The 23,381-nt window shown below is 37.6% G+C and overlaps 1 protein-coding gene across 1 annotated transcript; it reads right to left on the bottom strand.

The window, feature by feature from the left end:
- Positions 1 to 4,899: 4,899 nt before the first annotated feature.
- On the bottom strand, positions 4,900 to 6,000 carry HTR1F (5-hydroxytryptamine receptor 1F). The gene has a single exon (XM_053565535.1). It carries the CDS (start codon positions 5,998 to 6,000, stop codon positions 4,900 to 4,902), a length of 1,101 nt encoding a protein of 366 aa, XP_053421510.1.
- Between the last annotated feature and the right edge of the window lie 17,381 nt (positions 6,001 to 23,381).

Here is a 23,381-nt window from a genome sequence, read left to right as displayed (position 1 = left end):
TTTCCAGAAATACATGAAGTTCTATGAACTTCATGTATTTCATTATCATTTAGATATTCCCTAATCATTGAAAAATAAAGACTACTTTCCCAGATTTAGCAAGCTCTCAGTTTTCTTTTTGATAAAACATACTTGTATTTCTTTTATTAAATATAAGATTAAAGATGAATCAGCTGTTTAACTATAGTTTAGTTACTGGAACACAGTGAAATGGACCAGATTTACAGACTAGTATTTAGAAACTATTTGGGATAAATGTGGAAGGGACATAAGCAAACAAACACATGTTCTAAGTAATTTATACTAATATTTTTCGTTGGCATAAAAACAAACACGCATTAAGAAATGAGGGGTATTTTAAACAAATAAGGAATTACAGGAAATAATTCTGTGTGATATTGACTTCAAGAACAATATAAATTCAGTTTCAAGGGGTAATGGGAATTTAATCTATATTTTAAATGATAAGTTGTTTAACATCAAGGAGGTGGCCATTCAGGTGAGTGTCAAAAGTCGAGAAAACAATGGAGAGAAGAATAAGGAAAGTAGCTGGGTGTTCCGGCGGGCACCTGTAGTCCCAGCTACCTGGGAGGCTGAGGCAAGAGTATCACTTAAGCCCAAGAGTCTGAGGTTGCTGTGAGCTGTTATGCCACTGCACTCTACTAAGGATGACATAGTGAGACTCTGTCTCAAAAAAAAAAAAAAAAAGAAAAGAATAAGAAAGGCATGTTGTGAGGTCAGTGGGGAGAGAAACCAGATAGGAGAACAGAGAGAACAGAATATTTGTGGGAACTAAGGAGGACAGTGGGAAGTAAGATTTTGTTACTTTTGTTATTAACATCGAGACCCTGAAACCCAAGCAAGACAGTCGGTATCCAATGTAGAAAGTAAGCAACAGGGAGCCATTTCTGAGTGGTTTCCTTCAATAGTAATATTCTTATATACATGAATTATATTTTATCTAATACTTAATAAAGCCTAGAATTAAACCTCTAGTCTTATTTTCAAACTTAAAATTCTCTTTTCAAATGAAAGTTCGTTCCCCTCCTTTATTATTTAAACAATGAAAATAAAACCCTAATCTGAAACACGTGGGTAATCATCTCTGAATAATAGAAGAAATTAATGCTGGGATATTTGCAGTTATGATTTTAACAGGGTAGAAAGGTTGAACTATGTCCTACTAGAAAGCTAGACGAGTTTTGAATATGCCAGGCTTTTAGTAAAATAAATGGAAGAAAACAGCAAGGGAAATAACCAGGGAGTACCCACAAAGGTGGCATTTCTGCAGCTATGCACAGAATTGTTGGGAATTAATGCTCTACCAGGGAGAGCCAGGAGCAGGCCAGCAACTACGTACTTGCTTCTCTTTAGACTCAGAAAAGGCCATGCACAATACAGAACACCAGGTTCCGTGTCAAATGCCCTGCGACTCATACAAGCTTTACTGTGGAGAACAATTATGATAATGTTAATTTCAATTTTGCAGGCCTTTAGGGTCTTTCAAGAGCATTTGAGTTATCTCACCTTATTCTTTAAACTATAGTTGAGGAAATTAGGAAAAATAAAAATACTCAAATTTAGCCTTTTCTGATCTCAAAGCAAGAGAGTTACCTATTTTCTGAACTGCTGCTTCATATGTAATGAAAAACTTATTCCTTGCCCAAGAAAACATAAACAATATGCTGATTGAAAATAAGCTGATGCTTTATAATCCACTCAGTGATTTACACTTCTGTTTCTGTTCATTTTTACCCGTTAGACTTTACATGTAATAGCAAAGTAGTTTTCTGGATTATGAGCAGGAGTTCACTAGCAAACCGGGGGTGAGGTTTCATTTTCACTATTTCATAACTGTGGCTCCACAAAACAATTATAATAACTTTATTTATTTATTATTTATTTTCTTTTTTTGAGACAGATTCTCACTGTATCGCCCTCAGTAGAGTGTCATGGCGTCGCAGCTCACAGCAACCTCCAACTACTGGGCTTAAGTGATTCTCTTGCCTCAGCCTCCTGGGTAGGTGGGACTACAGGTGCCCACCACAATGCCCTGCTATTTTTTTGTTGCAGTTGTCATTGTTGTTTAGCTGGCCTGGGCTGGGTTCGAATCCACCAATCTCGGTGCATGTGGCTGGCGCTGGAACCACTGTGCTATGGGTACTGACCCATACATCAAGTTTTGTAGAGAGAAGATATTCTATCTCAATAGCCCAACATGTATTAAGATGTTGAAAAACATTTCTTTCCACAATAAGTTCCTTATTTTAAATGAGAGAAATTGTATGGATTCAAAAGGCCAAGAACAATTAACCATCATATCATAAGAAAATATTTACTTTATTCAGAAAAAAATATTAATTTGCTTTTGGAAATATTTTGTAGCAAAATAAAGGTCTGAATAGAATCATTTTATTTATTTATTTATTTTTGAGACAGAATCTCACTTTGTTGCCCTAGGTAGAGTGCTGTGGCATCATAGCTCACAGCAACTTCAAAGTCTTGGGCTTAAGCAATACTCATACCTCAGCCCCTGGAGTAGCTGGGACTACAGGCACCAGCCACAACGTCCAGCTACTTTTAGAGATGGGATCTCGCTCCTGCTCAGGCTGGTCTTGAACCTGTGAGCTCAGGCAGTCTACCCACCTCAGCCTCCCAGAAGGCTGGGATTACAGTCGTGAGCCACCAGGCCCAGCCTCTGTGATATTTTATATAAATAAATAGATAAATAAATAAATATTTAGTGCAATATGACCCTGTTCATTTCTACCAATTAGAAAACTAAGAATTTATTAGACTGTTTATCACAGCTCAATTTACAATTGCCAAAACATGGAAACAGCTTAAATGCTCACCAACCCAGGAATGGATTAATAAGCTATGGTACATGTATGCTATGGAATATTACTCAGCCATTAAAAAAGATGGAGATTTTACATCTTTTGTATTAACCTGGATGGAAGTGGAACACATTCTTCTTAGTAAAGCATCGCAAGAATGGAGAAGCAAGAATCCAGTGTACTCTATTTTAATATGAGGGCAGTACTAATGTAAGGGGTTGGGTCGGGGAATGAGGTAGTGAGGAGGGGAAGAGGGAGGAGGAAGGGGGTCATCGTGCATGGCACACCTCTTACAGGCAGGACAAAATTATAAAAGGGACATTTTCTAACAAATGCAATCAGTGTAACCTAATTCTTTGTACCCTCAATGAATCCCAAACAATAAAAAAGAAAAAGAAAGAAAAAGAAAACTAGGGAATTTTACAGTCAGTGGAAAGTTCCTATTATATTCTATGTAATAAAAGGGAAATAATGTTCAAATCAAAGGTATGAAGATGGTGAAGTGCAAAGTAGCACAGACAGTAACTGAGCTTATTAGTATTAACAGAAATAAAATATATTTCATATTTTAAAAAAGATGTTAGTAGTATAATAACTATGTTGAATAATGTAGGATATTTAGTACATTAAACTTGATTCCTTAATAAATAAAGGCAATCATGGTAATCATAACAGCCTTCCCTCAAACTCCTCTGTTCAGTTAGATTAAGACTTTGATTTCAAATGTTGATAAGATATGGTTACAATAATATTCTTCTAGAAATTTATAATACAAGTGAATAGAATATACAGGGTGTCCATAAAGTTCATGTGCAATTTACTATGTTAAACTATGTTTGTGTTTTTTTTTTCTTTTTTTTTTTTGTGAGACAGAGTCTCAAGCTGTTGCCCTGGGTAGAGTGCTGTGTTGTCATAGCTCACAGCAACCTCCAATTCAGGCTCAATTTGCCTGATCCTCTTGCCTCAGTTTTTCTACTTTTAGCAGAGATGGGGTCATGCTTTTTGTTCAGGCTGGTCTCGAACTCAAGAGCTCAAGCAATCCATCCACCTTGGCCTCCCAGAGTGCTAGGATTACAGGTGTGAGCCGCTGTGCCTGGCCTGTTAAACTATTTTAAATTGTTCTCAAACTTTATATCTACCCTGTATTAAATATGCACAAGTCCAGTATCCAGAATTATTTTGCAGTACCTAATTCACTTTATGGTTATTCTTTATATCTAAATACAAAGATAATATCAACCTCTGACTTTTACATTTACTTTAGTCATACTAAATAAGAGTTGATATCTCCCTCCCACCTTCTCGTTCACTTTGGATAAGAGAGAATGGGTGAGAATGGTAAGACAGGAGTAAGTGTGATTTTTGAAAGTAACATAATTGTATAATAAAATAACATTATGGGTGGCACCTGTGGCTCAGTGAGTAGGGTGCCAGCCCCAAATACTGAGGGTAGTGGGTTCAAACCTGTCCCTGCCCAAACTGCAACAAAAAAAATAGCCGGGTGTTTTGGTGGATGCCTGTAGTCCCAGCTACTCCAGAGGCTGAGGCAAGAGAATTGCCTAAGCCCAAGAGCTGGAGGTTGCTGTGAGCTGTGATGCCACCGCACTCTACTGAGGGTGACAAAGTGAGACTCTATTAAAAATAATAATAATAAAAATAAAATAAAATAAAATAGAATTATATGAGAATTATAAATGGAGGCATGTTGTTAATTGAAATTTTCTCTATACTTATTATAAGACATAATCCTAAAAAATCACTGTCACTGGTATTTTATATATATATATACTTTTTTTTTTTTTCACTTAGCTGTTCAGGAATATTGCATAGGCAAACTATTGTTTATAACCTTCCTAAATTATTTTCTAGTTTTCAGTACTATAGTATAATTGTCAAATCAATAAATTTTATATTCATGTTGCTGTTAAGATATGAAGTATATTCTTATCATTTTAGCAGCATTAATATATTTTTCTCTAAAAGTTTAAATGCTTTATTATGTTGCATTCATGTAGTTATTTCCCTCCCTCTAAAAACCCCACCCTTCAAGGATTTTTCTTTAACATCGACATCGCACAAGTTTTTGAAATGCTTTTTTGAAGTCTTCATTAAAGATTGTATAAATCAGTGGATTTATAAGGGAATTCAGATATCCGAGCCATGCCAAAAAATTTGACATTTCTTCAGAAATTTTACACTTTTCACAGACATTAACAACCAATTCTTTTACAAAAAAAGGAAGCCAACATATTACAAATGCTCCTAAGATTAATCCCAGAGTAGTGGCTGCTTTGCGTTCTCTTGTGCCTGAGATCTTTTGCCTTCTCCAAGATTTCTCATGCTTGAATTGGGACCTGGGACTTTTCACTGTGCTATGACTTTTCTCAAAGTCTGTCGATGGATCAGATAAAGACTTTTCTAGTACGTAGGGTGTGTTGACCAGTCTCGTGTTTTTCTCACCACTTTCCAAAAGGGCTTGGCCATTCAGCTCTTCTTTTGCAATCCTACTTGCTTGTCTCTTGTGGTATAATGTCTTTGCTGCCCTATATATTTTGTAGTAGAGGATCAAAATCAGTGCTAGAGGTATGTAGAAAGCTCCAAATGTCGAGTAAATAGTGGAGACAATGTGGTCGTGCTTGATGATGCATTCATCATCTCGGCTAGTTCCTTGGTGCCTCCAGACTAGAGGAGGCATAGAGATAAAAACAGATATAATCCAAACCACCGTAATCATAATGCCAGCATGCTTGGGGGTCCTTTTCCTGGCGTACTCAACAGCATCTGTGATTGCCCGGTACCGATCCAAAGCTATAGCTGAGAGGTGCAAGATGGAGCATGTGCAGCAGGTAATATCCACACTCAGCCAAATGTCACAGACCACTTGCCCCATAATCCAGCTCTCTCTTACAATGTACACAATGCTGAAGGGCATCACCAGGACGGCTACAAGAAAATCTGTGACGGCAAGGGAACAAATTAAATAGTTGGCTGGGTGGTGCAGCTTCCGGGTGACAATAATTGCAGCAATCACAAGGGAGTTGATGGTGGTTGTCATCAGTGCCAGCCCAGAGAGCGTGAGGGACACTAGTATTTTGGGTAACATTCTGTTTAAAAGCTCCTCTGAGGTCAAGTTTTGGTCAGATGAGTTTCTGAAATCCATTTTTTGTGTGCGTTTTAAAAGATTAATATAGCTGAAAAATGAATACCTGTAAGAAAGGAAGGGAAAAACAGTTCAGAGAAGGCTTCAAGAATTTTTCTCTTCCTTTCAGAACACTTTAAAAAAGTATATGTGTATATTTTTCCAGAATATTCTATGGATTCAAAAATGAAGTTCAGATTGCAGGTCTTATTTTTCTTTTCCTTTAAGACAAATCCAGGGAGAAAAGTAACAAATGGTAACTTCCAAAACATTTCTTAAAATACAGGTCAAATGAAACAATTTTCATGGATAAAATAGGCTGTTACTCAGTGAAATTTGTACCCTTATAGAATTGCTTTTTTAAAACTGTGTTAACCCTAGCTATATTTTTTCTTTGCACAGCAGAAAAAGTTTAAAAGCACATGCAATTAGTATATATTTGTGCACTGTATAATGTAATATAAGAAAATATTATACTGAAGACAGTATTCAAAATGATAAACAATTTTGTACTCAATTCAAAGTTACATTGAGAACATTATCATTGGAATTGTGGAGAGTAAAGGAACTTTTAATGCATTTACTTCAGGAGATGGAGGTTATATAAAGGGAAATAAGCAAAAAAAAAAAACAACATTAGTATATCTGTAGAATGTTATGATCATTTTATGAAATTAGGAAAATGCCAGAATGTTTAGTAGACTTTATAGATATAAGTAATTTATTTGGTTTAAAAAGATCAAATAAGATTAGTTGGAGTCAAATAACCATACAACATTACCCATTATAACAATGACATATATGACCAAATAACCCACTTACCAAGTGACCTTGCCAGTGAGGAAACCTCATAATGGTACTTTCTCTGAAATGGAAATTATTCTTCTTCATAAGTCACCATTGTAATGACCAGTTTACCTTACTTCTGAAAAAGGACTCTCCACACATGACTTATAATTTTTGCTTTAGTCCATGCTAGTATTTAACTACAAGTCAAACGCAAGCAATTGGAGTATAAAAAAAATAAGATTAATACCTTTAAAAATAAAGCTTCCCCCACCAATCCTCTTCTCTCTAAATAACCTTTTAGCGGCTACTAGTGTCTTAGAAAACGGAGAGAAAGTAGAAACCTGAAACTTTATTGTTAGTTACAACCATTAGTATACTTTCACGTTTCCTTACTTTTTTTTTTGTTTTTGAGACAGAGTGTCACTATATCGCCTTTGATAGAGTGCCATGGCGTCACAGCTCACAGCAACCTCAAATTCCTGGGCTTAAGCCATTCTCTTGCCTCATCCTCCTGAGTAGCTGGGACTACCAGTGCCTGCCACAACGCCCGGCTATTTTTTTTTGTAGTTGTCATTGTTGTTTAGCTGGCCTGGGCCAGGTTTGAGCCTACCAGCCTTGGTATATGTGACTGGTGAGGTAACCACTGTGCTACCAGCGCTGAGCCATGTTTCTTTGCTTTTAAATGTTGATAAAACAGTAATTTAAAGTACTTGGGCCTGGCTCAGCACCTGTAGCTCAACCCAGCCCGGCCTGACAGACAACGACAACTACAACCAAAACATAGCCGGGTGTTGTGATGGGTGTCTGTAGTCCCAGCTACTTGGGAGGCTGAGGCAAGACAATCACTTAAGCCCAGGAGTTTGAGGTTGCTGTGAGCTGTGATACCATAGCACTCTACCGAGGGCGACATAGTGACACTCTGTCTCAAAAAAAAAAGTACTTGGGCCAGGCACAGTGGCTCATGCCTGTAATCCTAGCACTCTGGGAAGCTGAGGAGGGTTGATTGCTTGAGCTCAGGAGTTTGAGACAAGCCTGAGCAAGAGCGAGACCTCATCTCTAAAAATAGCTAGGCACTGTGGTGGGTGCCTGTAGTCCCAGCTAGCTGGGAGACTGAGGCAAGAGGGTCGCTTAACCCTCAGAGTTTGAGGTTGCTGTGAGCTATGATGCCACAGCACTCTACCCAAGGCAAAGTCAGACCCTGTCTCCAATAAATAAATAAATAAATATAAAGCACTTAATATTTTTCATATCAAGTACTTCATAAAATGGGAATAATCATACATACAGTGTGTCCATAAAGTTCGTGTGCAATTTAAATTGCACACTATTTTAAATTGCACACGAACTTTATGTACACCCTGTATAAAGTGGTGAAATATAAAATATCTTGAAGTGCAGCATATTTACTATTCTGCTTGTGTGTGAATCACTAGTACTAAATGTAATTTTTATTTTTTGGTATTCATTGAAGGTGAGTGTTGTTAAGCAAACTGAGTAGCACAAGAAATTTGAATACCTGCTACTTCCCAAGATGAGTGGTTGTCTTGTTGTGTAATTGAGTAGTTGTATATCTATGTTATTTATACCAACACTTACTCATTTGTAAGGGACACCTATAACAACTCCAGGTTAAGAATGGACACTAAGTTCTCAGCAGAAATTCTAAACCAGCAGTTCTCAAATTTACTGCATCTCAGAACACCTGGAGGGCTTGTTAAAACACAGATTGCTGGGTCACCCCTTCTAGAGTTTGTGTGATTCAGTTAAGACTGGTGAGTCTAGGCCCCTAAAATCTGCATATCTAACAAACGCCCAGGTGATGCTCAGGCTATTGGCCCAGGGAATCAGGTTTCTGAGCATAATCAACATGGCTGTTCCTCATCTTCTGGTTTTTTCAATGCTGTAGCATCTATGAGTTCCTCTCTATTGAGGGTGACTCTGATGTTCCTGCTCTGCAGCCTTTCAGCATCTCTTTTCCTTACATCTTGTTTCTTGGGGTTTCTCAGATAAATGATCTCACACAAGCTTTTCCTTAGACTTTTTCTGATTTTCATGGTTGTCTCCATGTAGCTCTTGGACTTCTTGCTCTAGGTCTATTGACTACCCCTCCCTCACTGCGTTTCCATTCTTTTCAGCCTATTATAAGAGTCAACTATAATGATATTTCCTAAAATTTATATTGGATCACAGGACCTGGGAAAGAATGGTGTGCTCATAGGTCACATCAGGACTATCATTAAAATCCTCCACATGTGTTTTCAGTATCAGTGAACCCCACAGTCCTTACCTATTTCTATATTCCAGTGGAAGCATTTTTAGGGGGACAAAGGCCAAATGTAAAATTCTTATTTCAAAGCTGATAAAATTTAGAAACATGGTAAATCAATTAATTTCTACCTTACTTTCAGTTTTTTTCCATTCACACATAAAATTTATGCTACATGTTTAATTTAAAAAACCTTAATACTTTTGTAATTGGCTCATTCCTTCACAATGGTGTTTATTTAGTATTATAGGGATTGATCTAAAGTGCTGACATTTTTCTTATGATTGGCAAAAATAGCTTTACACTTTAATTTGTCTAATGAACAGTTTTGGCAGGAGTTAATCTTGAAATTACCATTTAAATAGAATTTTAAGGAAGAGAAACCTTATTGAGGTTTCTATAATAAAAATCAGTTCTGTAGAAAAGAAGACCAACTTAAAGTTTGAGGGTGAATTATTTTATAATTCAACTGATTTCTCTAAGAGTCACATTGTAGCATTTAAATTAAGTTCAATAAAATGACATTTAATGCTAATTAAAAAACCAAAATTTTTGCCATCTTTTAGTTTGGATAATAAAATGTATGTGTCATATAAATTACCTTGTAGTTGACCAAAAATCTCTTTAATATTAAACTTACAAACTTAAGTTTATAATCTTCTGATCTTCTGATAGTTATACATAATAAAGAAAATAGGAAAAATAATGCAGCCAATCCTGATTGGGTTTTATTTTACAATTAGAAATTTAATAACTATTTATCTTCATTAATTCAGACATGGCCTCTGACCATATTCCTTCATGTTCTTTTATATATCATTTTGTGTCCTCTTGGTACTAGGGACCAACTCTGGGTTACTGGATGTAGACTATGTTACACATTTCCCTCTTACTCTTAGGACATAGACTGCATTCTGTAGTTTGAATGTCTTCACTGGGAAATAATCAAGATTCGTCTCTCTCTCTCTTTTTTTTTTCTTTTGGGACAGAGTATTACTATGTTGCCCTTGGTAGAGTGCTGTAGCATCATAGCTCACAGCAACCTCAAGCTCTTGGGCTTAAGTGATTCTCTTGCCTCAGCCTCCCAAGTAGCTGGAACTATAGGCGCCCGCCATAACACTCGGTGATTTTTTGTTGCCGTTGTCATTGTTGTTTAGCTGGTCCGTGCTGGGTTGAAACCCTCTAGCCTCTGTGTATGTGTTTGGCACTATAACCACTGTGCTATGGGTGCCGAGCCCAAGAGCACTCTCTAAGTGAACCTATAGTCTTACCACTTACGTGTAGTCTTCTTGACAATCACAGAGAGAAAATGCTTCTTCAGGCTTTACTCAGCTTGAATATTTTTCCATTTGTTGATCTAGCTATATGATGTATTTAGTCCTCTTTACTCCTCTGGTTATACACAATATTTTATATGTCTAATGTTTATTTGTATTCATGTGTCTGTTTGATCTTGATATCCAATTATATTGTCCTCTGGTTAAACTATTAGGTCTTAGGGGCATAGTTTACTCTATTGCAAATAACCGGGGTGTGGTGGGGTCATACACAGATAGTTTTTATTATAACATTGTAAAATGGCAATATAGTAAAATTCAATTCTATCAAGACCTCATGAGAACCACAAGTTTATTGTTTTAATGAGAGTAATAGTAATACTCATCTTTTCTGACTGCTTTACATATATTAACCCACTTAATCCTCACAGGTAACCTGTGAGGGAGGTATAATTATTATCTCTCTTTTCATATATTAAAAAACTGAACCACAGAAGTTTAATGAACTTCTCTATAATGACAACATAGCAAATGATTGGTGGAACAAAACATTCTCCTAACCACCATTTTACTCTCTGTAAGAAGTTGATTGCATACTATGTCTATCCTAGTCATGAGGTCTATAAAGTAATGCCTTTTTACTGTAAAATAAAGATTATGTTATAAACTGAGAAAGGTATTCAAAGAGAAGCAAATCTCTAATTGAATGTTTAAGGTAGTGAACAGGTCTACATGTGTTGATTGTAATAGTATGAATGTGTTCATAGCGTTTTCCAATTTTTTTTTTTTTTTACTGTCTTTCCAACTCTTAAGACTTCCCTTCTGTTCTTCCTTTTGCTCCTATTTGGTCCTTTAAAAACTACTTAATGAGTGCTATTTATGTGCCAACGTATCTGAGAGCTGTAAAAAATATTTCTCCCTATCTACTACCCCTCGGAAAACTTACCCCTGGACAATGCAAAGAAAATGGCAAAACAGGGTGGTGCCTGTGGCTCAAAGGGGTAGGGCGCTGGCCCCATGTGCCGCAGGTGGCAGGTTCAAACCCAGCCCCGGCCAAAAACTGCAAAAAAAAAAAAAATCAGGCAAAACAACACCTTATTTTTATCTTTTAGAAGCTAGCCTACAATTCAATAATGACATTATGAAAGTACGTGTAAAGTGTCCCGGGAATATTGGTGAGGGAGAATCAATCATTCTTTGGTTAAACAGTGAACACTTTTGCAGGTAAAGAGAAAAGTGTAAACAAATGCAGAAGTATGTGGGTGAACATTAGGGAAGTTAGGATAATGGGGATAGAGTTAGACTGATATAATAATGGAATGATTGTATGAAAGGTTGTGTGATCAGGGTCAGGTATGCAAGAAAATGGGAGAGGATATGAGCCTCCAGAAAGAACACACTATACTGGGGGCTTCATGAGACAGCTTAGCAGGAACATCAAAGGACTTCAGGTAAAGGTCTGCAAGAACCTGGCTGGGGGCCTGAAAGGGCTGGAGAAGCCATGTTAGGAGAACACATGCAGCTGATTCATTGAGCAAGAAAGATTAGTTCTTATGGGTGTGAGATAAGAGGATTCAGCTTTGTTCCTTTTGGCTCCTGAAGATGAGTAAGGCATCAACTAATCCGCCCCCACAGGAAACAAAGGATTAACTAGGCGGCATCTAGCTCCAAAGGCTATGTGCCGAGATTTCCTTTGTTTTCTGTAATTCTGTTTCTGATTGATAACTATCTTAAGAAGTAAAAGTAATAAAAATAACTAAAGGGTTATTGGGTGGGTAATTCAGAATTAGGGCAGGAGAAACCTCAGAGATGATATATGTTTTTATTTCTGCAAACATCCATTAACTAATTAAGAGAAACAATAAAAACCGAGTGCATCCTAAGTTTAAGGTCTTTGTTGTCTGTCAGAAGAAGGGGGTTGACCTCCGGGGCTCACTGTATTAATTCTACTCTGTTACTTTTTTTGAGGCAAAGTCTCACTTTATTGCCCTCAATAGAGTACCACGGTGTCATAGATCACAGCAACCTCAAACTCTGGGGCTCAAGTGATCCTCTTGCCTCAGTCTCCCAGTAGCTGGGACTACAGGCGCCCACCACAATGCCCAGCTATTTTTTGCCTGAGCTCAGGCAATCCACCCACCTTGGCTACCTAGAGTGCTAAGATTACAGGCGTGAGCCACCACGCCCAGCCTACTCAGTTTCTATTGTCTTTCTTTATTTTCTGCATTCCCTTGTCGCCGCTGCCCAGCATTAGAGGCACTCATAGTTTGTGTGGGGCTGGCTCCCTACAGAAGTATAAAAATGTAGCATGTATTCAGATACGTGAAGGAGTCTGATGTCTGACTGACTGGAATACTGAAAAGGAATTATTAAGTTCAGGATTGGAGGTAAGGAATGAAAGTTAACTGAGAAAGACAAAGAAGAGACTGGAATGCTATGATACCAGATTTTATTTTGCAGATGATCAGAAGTCTTAGAAATGTAGGTGAAAGAATAAGATCTGTGTTTTGGTAGAGCAATGTGTGCAGATAATGAGGTACATCTTGAAGAGAGAGGTTTTGCTGCTCTATGGAGAAGTTCTAATCAAAAAGATTACAAAGCACTCTTAAGGGTGTAGCTGAAATTAGAATCTTAAAGAGGTAATTAATTTGGATAAAATTGGTCTAGGTTTTTGTTATCCTTCATCAGTGCTTAAAGTTTATATCACAAAGAAAAAGATAACCGAATCGATTCAGGATTGGATCAGGAATTGGAAAGTTGACTAGGGTCAAAGGTCAAGGAAGATGTGGATGGGAGAATTGGATGAGTGCCTTTTCTATAAAAGAGCAGACCAGAGAGGGCATCATGCTGAGGAAATAGACCAGGGTTGAGTAATTTGAGGGGTTGATGAGGTTCAAGAGCAGGTGTAATGTGTGTTCAAGTAATGTGCAGGGATGAGAAAAGTAAACGAAGAGATTGCTATTGGATTCAGAGCCTGTGATTGCAGAGTTTTGAATTCTGGGAGTGATTCCAGAGCTAGGATATAAAAATGTTAGGAATTGCTCTGATTTCTTTGCACCAGTGGAGACCTGCTCACAGACTGAGGTGTGAACCCACACAGAGGTTTTATAGTACTTCTGAAAATGAAATGTATATATTCCCCCCACCACCCCCCATTTCCCCTTTCTTTGTCACTATCTGCTGCATCTGGTCTTGGAGGTTCTTGATAGACACTGCTTGCGATTTCCCACTCAGTTGCCTTTTTACTTTTGGATACTGATCCATCCTCATCAAGTCTGGGTTTAACTCTGCCCATGTCTCACTTAGGGAGTGTGCTTGTGCTTCTTAGATGTCTGATCTAGTTTCATTCTCAGTTTATGAATTTTCTTCTCTTTAGTTTGCCTGTTGGCTTCAGTGATTACCATCTCTCTCATACTCAAAATATATTCAGCCATTTCCTAAACTCTCCAAATTTCATCCAGTCTCAGAGTCCATAAAGTAGTGTTTTGTATCAGTCAAGAAACAGGTTGATACTTCTTGGGGCTGCAGTGAATTGACTCAGATAGCTGTGAACTAAAAAGATAATTCATCTATTACTCAATCCTCAACATAAAATGGTAAGCTGGGGACAGAATAATAGACATCCCTATTAAAAATGATGAGGATGGCCCAGAGCAGTGGCTTACCCCTGTAATCCTTGTGAGACCAAGGCAGGTGGACTGCCTGAGCTCATGAGTTCGAGACCAGCTTGAGCCAGAGCAAGACTGCGTCTCAAAATAGCTGGGCGTTGACTCAGGCTCTGTAGTCCCAGCTACTCGGGAGGCTGAGGCAAGAGAATCGCTTAAGCCCAAGACTTGAAGTGCTATGACACCATGGCACTGTACCAAGGGCAACAAAGTGACACTCTGTTGCCAAACAAACAAACCTACCTCCAAAAAGCAATGAGGAAATGGAAGGAACAGAGTGGCCATTGACCTGAAATCCACCCACACAAATGTTATCAGAATATTCTGCTCTGATGGTTAGAAATTCACCTGCATCAGGGCCTACTTCTGCTTTCTAACTTGATTCTCTAATTTACTATACTCTGAAGCTCTTGAATCTCCTCTCTAGGCTCTTAACTCTGCTTTTGGAGAGGTCCTGTCTGGTCTATGAGAAATAGTCTGGATTTACATCTAAGAAGCCTTTGTGCGAAAGAGGAAATGGTCTGAAAAAAAGGGTAAAAATGTTTTGTTTTTAAAACTCCCACACCCTTTTAGAGAACTTAAACCTGCATTGGGAATGGTCTGAAAAAAAGGGTAAAAATGTTTTGTTTTTAAAACTCCCACACCCTTTTAGAGAACTTAAACCTGCATTTGTGCCTCAGTCAGTGGTTGGAGGGGTGGAGGAATGACTTTTGTTATTTGTGCTATAGGAGATGCTCAGCAGAAATGTCTCCACCAGCAGATGTCTGTGGTAGAGGTCATAGAGGTCACAGGGTTGTCTTCACCAGAAATGGGGCAAATCAGAGTCATAGATTGTAGTTAAACAGTAATTGCCTGAAGCAGAGAACTCTCCTATTAAAAGTTCTGTATTTTGGCTCGGGTGCCTGTAGCTCAAGCAGCTAAGGTGCCTGCCACATATACCTGAGCTGGTGGGTTCAAATCCAGCCAAGGTCCACCAAACAACAATGACAACTACAACTAAAAAATAGCTGGGCATTGTGGTGGGTACCTGTAGTCTCAGCTATTTGGGAGGCTGAGGCAAGAGAATCTCTTAAGCCCAGGAGTTGGAGGTTGCTGTGAGCTGTGATGCCATAGCACTCTACCCAGTGTGACAGCTTGAGGCTCTGTCTCAAAAAAAAATAAATAAATAAAGTTCTGTATTTCTGCTTATGACTAAGACAATGGCATTTTAAGATAGGAGTCTCCATCCTCCTCATTTACTGGCAAATTAGTAAACTCTTTCTTTTTCTAACCACTTATCCTCCTTCTGATGCAGCCTTGGGGACAAGTGCTGAGATTTCAGTAATATTCTCAGCCTGCTTTCTGCCTATAGAACATTTTTACATTTTGAACTCTTTCCCTTTTAGTCCAAGTTAGTATAATTTTCTTAAAAACTTTTTGTTTCCCTATAAATCTGATTGACAGTCACTACCTACCCAAGTGCCACATGAGTAATTCTTTTCAAGACAGACTTCTTTCTTCTGTGGACAGAATATTAGGGCTGTAGGATAACAACTTCAATATTCCTAGAAGTTCCTTTGTCTAGCTTAGAGGCTCTACAAAGCTCCCCCCTTAACTCTTTCTGAAGTTTTAATAAAAAGGTTTTATAACCATACCCTTGATCTGCTCTTTACCCTGAAGCTATTTTTTCTTTAACAGTCTTTTGCTCTCTAGATAGATAAGTTATATGAAGTAGTTTTGTTTTCCTATCTTGCAAGTCCTAGCTCTCACCTATTTCTTCTAAATTTTGTGTGCAAACTTTAATTCCTTTCTTACCATTGTATTTGAAATTGTCAATTGGCATTTTAAATATTCTTTCTAGAAACTCCTTTGGGCATATCCACAAGTTCATTAAACACATTTTATCTTCCCGGTTATTGCAGAACACACTTTCGCAAGTTGTTTTACTATTACTGTTGTTGGAAGAAAAGAGTCTGGCTGACTATCATTGTTCAGCCAAAATCAGAGATGGGGGATAGGTCCGACAAGCTTTATTATCAGAAGGCCAGGGATTCTAGAGAACAGTTAGAGTAGCCTCATCCAAAAACTATTCTGCCCTTCCATTTCCAAAATCACAGTTTTATACATAGAAGTTCAAAGCAGAAACCATGTTAACCCTTACTTTAAACAACAATAATTAAATTTCATCCTAAACAACAATAATCAGCATAACCCAAGACCCATAATAAATAATTGCTATAAATAAATAATATATAAATAATAGAATAATATAATATATAATAATATAATTATAATATATAATATAATAATATAATAAATAAATATAAATAAATAACCCACGACTAATAATAAATAATAATTGGCATATCTAACCCATGACCCAAAACAACAATTTCTAATTCAAAAGATAATCTCCTAAATCAGTTGCCCTAACCTATACTTTTAGGTTAAAGCTGAATTTACAAAACAATAAGGATGTAAGACATGAGGTGAAGGTTACATGGGACCTAAAACAGCCAGACCAGCCGTGTCATCCTGGGCCTAGCATGACCAACTTCTTACTACTTGTGCTCTCACTATAAAACAGGAGTTTGCCCTCTTTCAAGCCTGTTTTAGCAGAAAAGAAGCCAAGGGTCTTTAAACCCACCTATAACCTGTAAGCCCCCTCCCTGAAATGTATAAAACCAAATTGTAATCTAACCAGGAGCCCACTTGTTCAAGGCTTGTTGGGCCTAGTTCAGGGCCATGATCCTCAAACTTGGCTCAGAATAAACCTGTTTAAAATTATTTTACAGAATATTAGGGCTGTAGGATATTTTACATAATAAACCTGTTTAAAATTATTTTACAGAATATTAGGGCTGTAGGATATTTTACATAATAAACCTGTTTAAAATTATTTTACAGAATATTAGGGCTGTAGGATATTTTACATAATTTTAAACAGGTTTATTCTGAGCCAAGTTTGAGGATCATGGCCCTGAACTAGGCCCAACAAGCCTTGAACAAGTGGGCTCCTGGTTAGATTACAATTTGGTTTTATACATTTCAGGGAGGGGGCTTACAGGTTATAGGTGGGTTTAAAGACCCTTTTCTTTGTGATTGGTTAAAGAAATGAAGCTTTGTCTAAAAAGTCTTGGAATGTTTTAAGTTAAAATAAAGAAGACTGTTAATCAGAGACAAGCCACCAGCCAAATACCCGGACTCAAGTGATTTGTTACATAAATTGAGGATCTGCAGCTGTGGGGTTAAACATTGTCTTGCATAGCCTTAGGCCTATTAATGAGTTATAAAGAATATTTTTAAGAAGGGAGGGGGGCCTAATGAGGCATGTTCAACTTTTCTCAAGGCCAGAAACTCACCTTTAGGGTATTTCTGGGGTCCCCTTGGCTGAAAGGGAGTCCATTCAGTTGGCCTGGGAGGGCTTAATATTTTATTGTAGTTCTTACCTCCAAGATAATGTTTTTACCATCTTTCCAGTCTTCATTAAAAGGGTTTTCACTAATAGTCTGCTCACTGTTTTTCCAGTCTTTGCATGCTACCTGACCTTACCTCACATCTTCCATCCTTGTTGTTTTGTAAGTTCAGCTTTAACCTAAGAATGTATATTTTGTGTCATTTAGGGCAATTGATTTAGGAGATTTAACTATTGAATTAGAAATGTTTTAGTACAGGTAAGGTGGCTCATGCCTGTGACCTGAGACGGGAAGATCTCTTGAACTCCTAAGCTGGTCAAGCAAGAGTGAAACCCCATCTCTACTAAAAATAGAAAAGTGAGCCAGGCATCATGGGGGATACCTCTAGTCGCAGCTACTGGGGAGGCTGAGGCAGGAGGATCACTTGAGCCCAGGAGTTTGAGGTTGCTCTGAGCTAATCTGACTCCGTGGCATGCTAGCCTAAGCAACAGAGGTGAGACTCTGTCTCAAAAAGAAAAAGAAGGAAAAAAGAAAAAAAAAAAAAAAGGAAATGTTTTGGGTCATGGGTTATGCCGACTATTGTTTATTGTGGATCATGGGCTATGCTGATTATTGTTAAGATAAGGGTTAATTATTGTTTTTTAAGGTAAGTGTTAACATGGTTTTTGCTTTGAAATTTTATGTATAAAACTGTGGTTTTGGAAATGGTAGGTGGAAACTAGATAGAGAGACTACTCTCACTGTTCTACAGAATTGCTGGCCTTCTGATACTAAAGCTTGTTTGATCTAATCCTGTCTCTGCATTTGGCTGATAGGGACAGGTGGCCAGACCCTCTTAGTGTGGTAATGCCTCTCTTTCCCCTCTCCTTCACTCTCTTACTCTTCCTCCTTTACTGTCTCACTCTTTCTCTCCTTCTGAGAAGATAACCTTTTTAATTATATCCTAACCTCTCTGTGAGACATTTTTCTCTACCTATGCTTTGAGCTCCTAGTGAGTTTTCAAATCCTAACAGTTTTGATGGGCTGTTTGTTGTCAACTCAGCATCACTGTGTGTTCCTAATCCCCTGCAAGTTAGAGAAGGGGAACAATACTTCCCAGAATCTATTCTAAATGGTCTAGCTTTATATATAGTTTGACAGTGAGAGGAATTCAAGGTTTGGGAGGGAAAGGAGGAGGGTTAATGACTCTCGTGGTGGTTGTCCTCTGATAGATGGGCAGACACTGAAAGCAGCTTCTCTGTGTCCTCTCGGAAACAATCACTGGGAATTTTCTCCGATATTTTGAAAGCAGCAAGAGTTCCCAAGCAAGTCTTTGAGAACCACCCACTTTGGGGCTTTAGGTTAAGTTGGTTCAGCATCTGCTTCTTTGACTTAGGTAGCAACTATACTGAATTTAAACTTTAAATTTCCTGGCCTTTGTCCCCTAGATTTTTAAACATTGGTGTGAACTCTAATATCTACTGGAAAACTCTTTATTCCAGCAATATTTTGAGTGACTCTATTTTCCTGACCAGTCTCAGACTGATATAAGTGGGTACACGGCTAAGTGGTTATTGGAAATTAGTTCTCCATCTTCCTCTTTTTTTATGTTTTATTATTAGAAGGATGATGTTAATTTTTGAGGAAAATTTATGTAGTCAGCTAGAATGTTGACTTTTAATTTATACTAAAAGTAAGAGCTGTCTATACTTTCAATTTTTCTAGACTTACCAAAGGACAAAAGAGCCATAGTTGATCATTTTAATATACCTTCCCTGATCAGAAAGATATACTCAAATAGGAGTGTTCCCTTGAGAAGACTGTTCATTCCCTAGTAGCTACTGACATCCACTTGCAGCCTATTGATTTATTAAGCAGCTTTAACCAAATCTTAAAAAATATTCAGAAAGAAGAGAATAATTCTGACTTCAAGTGGAATTTACATATACACACATTTCATTGCCCAAATGGATCTGGCTATTATTTTCACGAGACACCTGCTTGGAGTCTGCCACATTTGGGAAAAAATAATTAAATTGCAACAATGGCAACTCTAGGGAAAACTGAAATATAGTCAATGAAAACTTGGAAGCCAGTTGTAGGAGCAACTGCTATGGAAAAGGGAGTAAATAAGTATGTACAGAGTGGGTATGTGCACTATTTACTTTGTTGCTGAAACCCAAAGAAAGGCAGAAACGAAGTTCAGTGTGTGTGTGAAGGAGGGCTAGGGAGCTATGGCAGAAGGGGGGCTGTGAAGGCAGTAGGAACTGGTATTTATTTTTGAGATTGTAACTCCAACTAATTAAGAGACTATCAAATTTTGTGACTAAAACCTATAAATGTTGGAGTCCAACAGAACTTCATTTGGGCCTTATTCCTTCAAGTAATAGTGTGAGCTCAGGAAAGTCATTTCAAAGACCCAGTTTCATTACCTGGAGAGGGAAGATAGTTAAAAGTCAAACTTTACAAAGTATTGTTGAAGATTAAATGTAAGTCCCCTAGGTATCTGGCACCTAACAAGTGAATATCTATGTTTGTTATCTATAGTATAGGCTAGCAAGCTCTGCCTTTAGGATTGTGGTAGGCATTGGATAGACTCATGAAAGTATTATTTTAATTTTTACTCCAGTCTTCATTTTATAATACTCATAGTACCGTAATTGTCTAACATCAAGATTCATAATTCTACTATGTGGAAGGGGGTGGCAGGAGGAAATAATGTACAATTACCATGAGTGAGGAATGGTGTACTCTCCCAATATTTGAGTTGAAATAGAAAACGGGTAATATGTTGGCAAGCTAGAGATGGAAATTTTGAAAGAACGTGGTTACTATCTTTTTTCCTCTTGTCTACCATTCCGTCTTGAGTATTTTTTAGAACCCTATTTAAAACATGATCATTTAGTATTTAGTAAGGCAAGATAAATAGTTCACTCCATAGTGACACTGTATCTAATAATATCTTATATAAGTGGTTATTACCAGGAACTAGAAAGGATCTGGTCTGTACCTCTACTAGAATCTTACTAACATGTTGATACTTAGCTATATTCTAGATGTGAAGAATATTTTTTAAAAAAGTGTGTTTCTAAAATTAATTTTTTTTTTTTTTTTGAGACAGAGCCTCAAGCTGTCACCCTGGGTAGAGTGCCATGGCATCACAACTCACAGCAACCTCCAACTCCTGGGCTTAAGCGATTCTCCAGCTTTCGCCTCCCAAGCTGGGACTACAGGTGCCTGCCACAATGCCTGGCTATTTTTTGGTTGCAGCCATCATTGTTGTTTGGTGGGCCGGGGCTGGATTCGAACCTGCCAGCTCCGGTGTATGTGGCTGGCGCCTTAGCCGCTTGAGCCACAGGCGCCGAGACTCTAAAATTAATTATTAACAATCTGGTAAATACCTATTTCAGGGAAAAAACTAGGTTGGGCAAAGTCTACCTCAGAGTGAGGGATTATAATAGTTAATGTTCCCTAAACATGAATAAAAACATTCAGGTAAGGCTGGACATGGTAGGTCCTGCCTGTAATCCTAGCACTCTGGGAGGCTGAAGTGGGTTGATTACTTGAGCTCAGGAGTTCGAGACAAGCCCAAGAAAGTGTGAGACCCCCATCTCTACTAAAACAAATAGAAAAAGTAGCTGGGATGTGGTGGTGTATATCTGTAGTCTCAGCTACTTGAGAGTCTGACACAAGAGAATCATTTGAGCCTAAGAGTTTGAGGTTGCTGTGAGCTATGATGATTCCATGGCACTCTAGCCTGGGCAACAGAGTGAGACTCTGTCTCAAATGCCTCCAATAAAACAACAACGCCCCCCAAAACAAAAAAACAAAAAACCACAAAACATTTGGGTAAATTACTTGGAAAAAGATATCACATGTTTAGGATGTGTTAAAACTTAATGAAAGCTGTTGTGATGCTAAAAAATTAATTTTAGTGATGCTATTTTATTTAACAACAAATTATTTATTTTTGTCTGTTTGTTTCTTCTTCTTTCTTTCTTTCTTTATTTTTTGAGACAGAGTCTCAAGCTGTCGCCCTGGTTGTGGCATCACAGCTCACAGCAACCTCCAGCTCTTGGGCTTAAGCTGGGAGTATAGGCAGCTGCCACAATGCCTGGCTATTTTTTTGTTGTTGGTTGTACTTGTCATTGTTCTTTGGCAGGCCTGGGCTGGATTTGAACCCACCAGTTCCCGTGTATGTGGCTGGCGCCCTAGCCGCTTGAGCTACAGGCGCCGAGCCAAGTTTCTTCTTTTCTTTTAGAGAGTATCTCACTATATTGGCCACAGTGGACTCAGTCTCTCTAATAGCTGGGATTACAGGTTTGCACCACCTGTAGAAGCTAGTGCCCCCATGTATAATAATTAGTTAACCAAGTTAAGCTGGCAAGGTTTAAAGCACAAAAATCTCTTTGTTTTTTTCTCTTTCCTTTTTGTTTTTTCACCAGCACTTGAAAGGCAGTAGACGGTTACTTATGTTTCATGCAAATGTAATCAATGGAATGACAGAAGTTTGATTTGATCTTGAAGTATATGCTTCCATTTTAATTTTCCTTTGGTAAATATGTTAAATTGAAAGTATTCCTTCTTTCACCTTTAATATACCTTTTCTAATTCCCTTTACTTTAGCTTTTTACTTAAAGTACATTTTACATGAAGTAGGTTTAGTAAGTACCAGCTGGTTTACTGAGTATCATAAATAAAGCAAATAAATGACATTTGTTGGGCACTCACGGTTTGGTAAGGCTGGTATTTCAAAGCAGAACTCTAGCAGAGTGTGGGAGCTAACTGCTGTCAGTTGAAATTGGCCAGTTGATTTGTCATCTTTAATTAAAGGTAATATAGACTGTTCAGCACTGCACATAAGACAGATGTTTATATGGCCATGATCTGGAGCTTTGCTCAAATGCAGTCTGGTTTTACAGTCTGCCGGTTAACCAAGCTATCAACGAAAATATGAGGAAAAACTTAACTTTTTAAAGTTAAGATAAGATAGGCAGTGATTGACTGAGAAATGTTAAACATAAATGTATATTGACTTAATATAAATATTAAATCTAAAAAGACCCTGGTTTCAAATAAGGATATTTTTCTATTTTTATTTAGTTGTCTTTGCTTAATGCTATAGAATAAAATACGTTGTTTCTGTTTTGCACAATAAATTATTCTAGAATACCAACCTACAAATTGAAGGCAGAAGATAGTTAACATACTAATTAATATCTTACGATTTAGCCCCAAAGGTATTATGACAAATCTGTCTATATGTGTGTGTGTGTGTGTGTGTATGTATATATATATATTTTTTTTCTAGACAGAGTCTTACTATGTTGCCCTTGGTAGAGTGTCATGGCATCACAGCTCACAGCAACCTTAAACTCTAAGGCTTAAGCGATTCTCTTGCCTTAGCCTCCCAAGTAGCTGGAACTACAGGCATCCACCACAATGCCCCGCTATTTTTTTTTTTTTCAGTTGTCATTGTTGTTTAGCTGGCCTAGGGCAGGTTCGAACCCTCCAGCCTCAGTGTATGTGGCCAGTGCCCTACCCATTGAGCTACAGGCGCTGCCCAAATCTGTCTATATTTGAATGGCAAGAAAGGAAAACTCTTCTTCAAGTACTTTGACTTAACATTATTTTTTCCATTTAAGAATACTGAAATTGCTACCAAATAATTTTTCTTTTCTTCAAGATTTTGGGCCAGCATTATGGGGTATTAACTTAGTGAACAAATCCTCTTTTAGTTACTTCAAGTATGTCTATTTACTACTATTGGCTACTATTACCTCTATGTTAAAGTATTTTAATAAATAATACAATTGGGATGAACACTAATAAAAGTCATATGTTTTAGAGAAAATTATAAAAAAATTATACAAGTATGTTGAATATTTCAGAAATGACAATACTTAAATGATAATGGTTTGTTTATATATTTCCCAGTTATGCCTTAGCATAGAACAAATCTGAATGGAGTTACGGAATGCTGGAGAATGCAGATGTTAAACCTCCTGATTTGTTTCCTAACCTTTTTTTT

The sequence above is a fragment of the Nycticebus coucang genome, chromosome 16 (assembly GCF_027406575.1).
Source record: "Nycticebus coucang isolate mNycCou1 chromosome 16, mNycCou1.pri, whole genome shotgun sequence".
NCBI classification, from domain to species: Eukaryota; Metazoa; Chordata; class Mammalia; order Primates; family Lorisidae; genus Nycticebus; species Nycticebus coucang.
This window is presented reverse-complemented; position numbering and strand designations above follow the sequence as displayed.

Bases quoted from the DNA above. Each gene is read 5' to 3' on its own strand.
- HTR1F (XM_053565535.1), bottom strand. From the start codon at position 6,000: ATGGATTTCAGAAACTCATCTGACCAAAACTTGACCTCAGAGGAGCTT.